General features: G+C 41.7%; 1 protein-coding gene across 1 annotated transcript; it reads left to right on the plus strand.

Moving 5' to 3' along the window:
• LOC109950841 lies at positions 1036 to 1777 on the plus strand. Its single transcript, XM_020570982.1, has 2 exons — positions 1036 to 1125; positions 1388 to 1777. Exons 1-2 carry the CDS (start codon positions 1036 to 1038, stop codon positions 1775 to 1777), a joined length of 480 nt encoding a protein of 159 aa, XP_020426571.1.

A 1980-nucleotide genomic window follows, 5' to 3' on the forward strand; every position in this document is an offset into this window, starting at 1 on the left:
TAATTAACAACAGATTTAGAAAATCAAGAGCCCATTAAGTTCTATGAGAACTTGAAAGAAAACTGCATGAGTCATGTTAGTCCCTCTCGGGCACTCATTCAAGACATGGTCTTTGTTACGAGAAGCAAACACCAAACATCTCCCTCGGTCTCCCCTTGGATCATCAAATCAATTAAATATTGGACATATATTCAAAGCATTAAGATCAGTAACAAATACTCAACATGGAATAGTAATCAGAAATTAATATAACTATAAAATTTAAGTATTCATGGTTACTGGAGAGGAAAATTAGTTCATGACAAAGGAAAAGAGAAACAGAGAATTATTGTCATAAAACTGATTTGGTAAATAGATTTGATCTCTGGATTCTCCACAGCAACACCTTCATAAGCTCCAAAAGCACTGCAGCAGCAAACTCTTGGCTCTCTCATTAATGTATTTGTAGGTGTATGAAATATGGTAGAAGATAAATGGTATAAAGATCCTCCATAGAGAGAGCTTAGGGTGACCTTATATAGTGTAAAACAACAAAACCTTACTCTAAAAAGGTTTGGAAAAACTCTCCTAAACCAAAATAAAATCCCAAACAATTAAGGCAACTAACTAGTAAAGAATCCTTCTTTGACTTGGAAACACGTCAGCCAACCTGCACGTTTTAGGGTGCCAAAATAAATGGCCACCACGACGCCGCCATCCATGGTGGTCCGTTACAACCACATGTCATGGCCTAATCTTAAAGCCACATCATTCATTCCCTCATTTGCCGCCACACTACACATACGCTCTTGTGTACAACCCTAACGAAACCCTAGCCCCTGTGCAATTGGGCTCCACACAATTCTCTCCTACTGATCCACGAAGTCAAGCAAACTTAGTCTTAGTGTTGACAAATGACTCAAAGAGTGGAGAACCAAAACAAATTGGTTGGACAACTCCTTAACTAGATTACCTTGGTCCAAGACGTTGCCTTTGGACCACAAGGGGAAGAGAGAATGATGAATAAATGCACTCGCAAGCAGTTCGAGAGGTCCCATGCAGGTCGAGCAGGAGCAAGCAAACAAGGAGAAGGATAAGAGTGAGTTGCTCAGCACATCGACTTCACTCACGGCTGAATCATGGAGGGTACCGACGTGAATCGTAGGCCATGCAAGCAAAAGATGTTGAGAAGCTCGTGAATGACTGATTTCGAGACTTGAAGATTGGAGGAGATTTCAAAGATGTTATGCGTAAGGAGGTGGACCTAGTGAACTCATAACTATTCACCATAGAGATTGAAGAAGCGGCTCTAATAAAGCAATTTTCAGCTCTTTCTTTTACACACTTCAAAAGGTATTCCGATCCCAAGAGCTATCTAAAGCACTTCAAAAGTTTTATGATTCTCTAGAAGGTCGAAGATGCGCTGATGTGCAAGGTGTTTGCAATGACCTTACGAGGAGCAACCCAGGATTGGTTCCATACCCTGCCATCCAGGTCGATTAGCAGCTTCAAGGAGTTAGCTTTAGTCTTCACCAAGGAGTACACTTCTTATTGGACCATCAAAAAGGACCCTAACCACCTGTTCAACCTGTGCAAGAAGCATGGTAAGTCCCTTCGAGACTACATCAAAAAATTTAAGGTGGAGAAAGCTAACATTGTGGGATACGATGACCGAATCGCATCATTTGCCTTTAAGAAGAGTCTACCGGCCGAGCACGACCAATATTACGAGCTAACTATCACTTCTAGCCAAACTCTGGCAGAGATCTTAGTGATTGTGGAACGCTACATGCTCTAGAGCGATGATCAAATCTCCAAAAGAGGTGATAAGCCCATCAGTAGGAACTATGGAGGAAAGCGCAAGGCATCATCCCAAGGTGGCACATCAGCAGATGAAGGCTATACGAAGTTCACTATTCCGATACATTAAATCTTGGCCCAAGTAAAGGATAAGCCTCGGCTGACGAGACTACCACATTTGAAGGGAGATCCTAATAAAAG

Source organism: Prunus persica, chromosome G8 (genome assembly GCF_000346465.2).
Source record: "Prunus persica cultivar Lovell chromosome G8, Prunus_persica_NCBIv2, whole genome shotgun sequence".
In the NCBI taxonomy this organism is placed as follows: Eukaryota; Viridiplantae; Streptophyta; class Magnoliopsida; order Rosales; family Rosaceae; genus Prunus; species Prunus persica.

Excerpts from the sequence above, each read along its gene's own strand:
- LOC109950841 (XM_020570982.1), top strand. The coding sequence starts at position 1,036 with ATGCAGGTCGAGCAGGAGCAAGCAAACAAGGAGAAGGATAAGAGTGAG. Across the intron at positions 1,126-1,387 it reads TCACGGCTGAATCATGGAGG|AAGGTCGAAGATGCGCTGAT; the intron begins GTACCGACGTGA and ends ATGATTCTCTAG.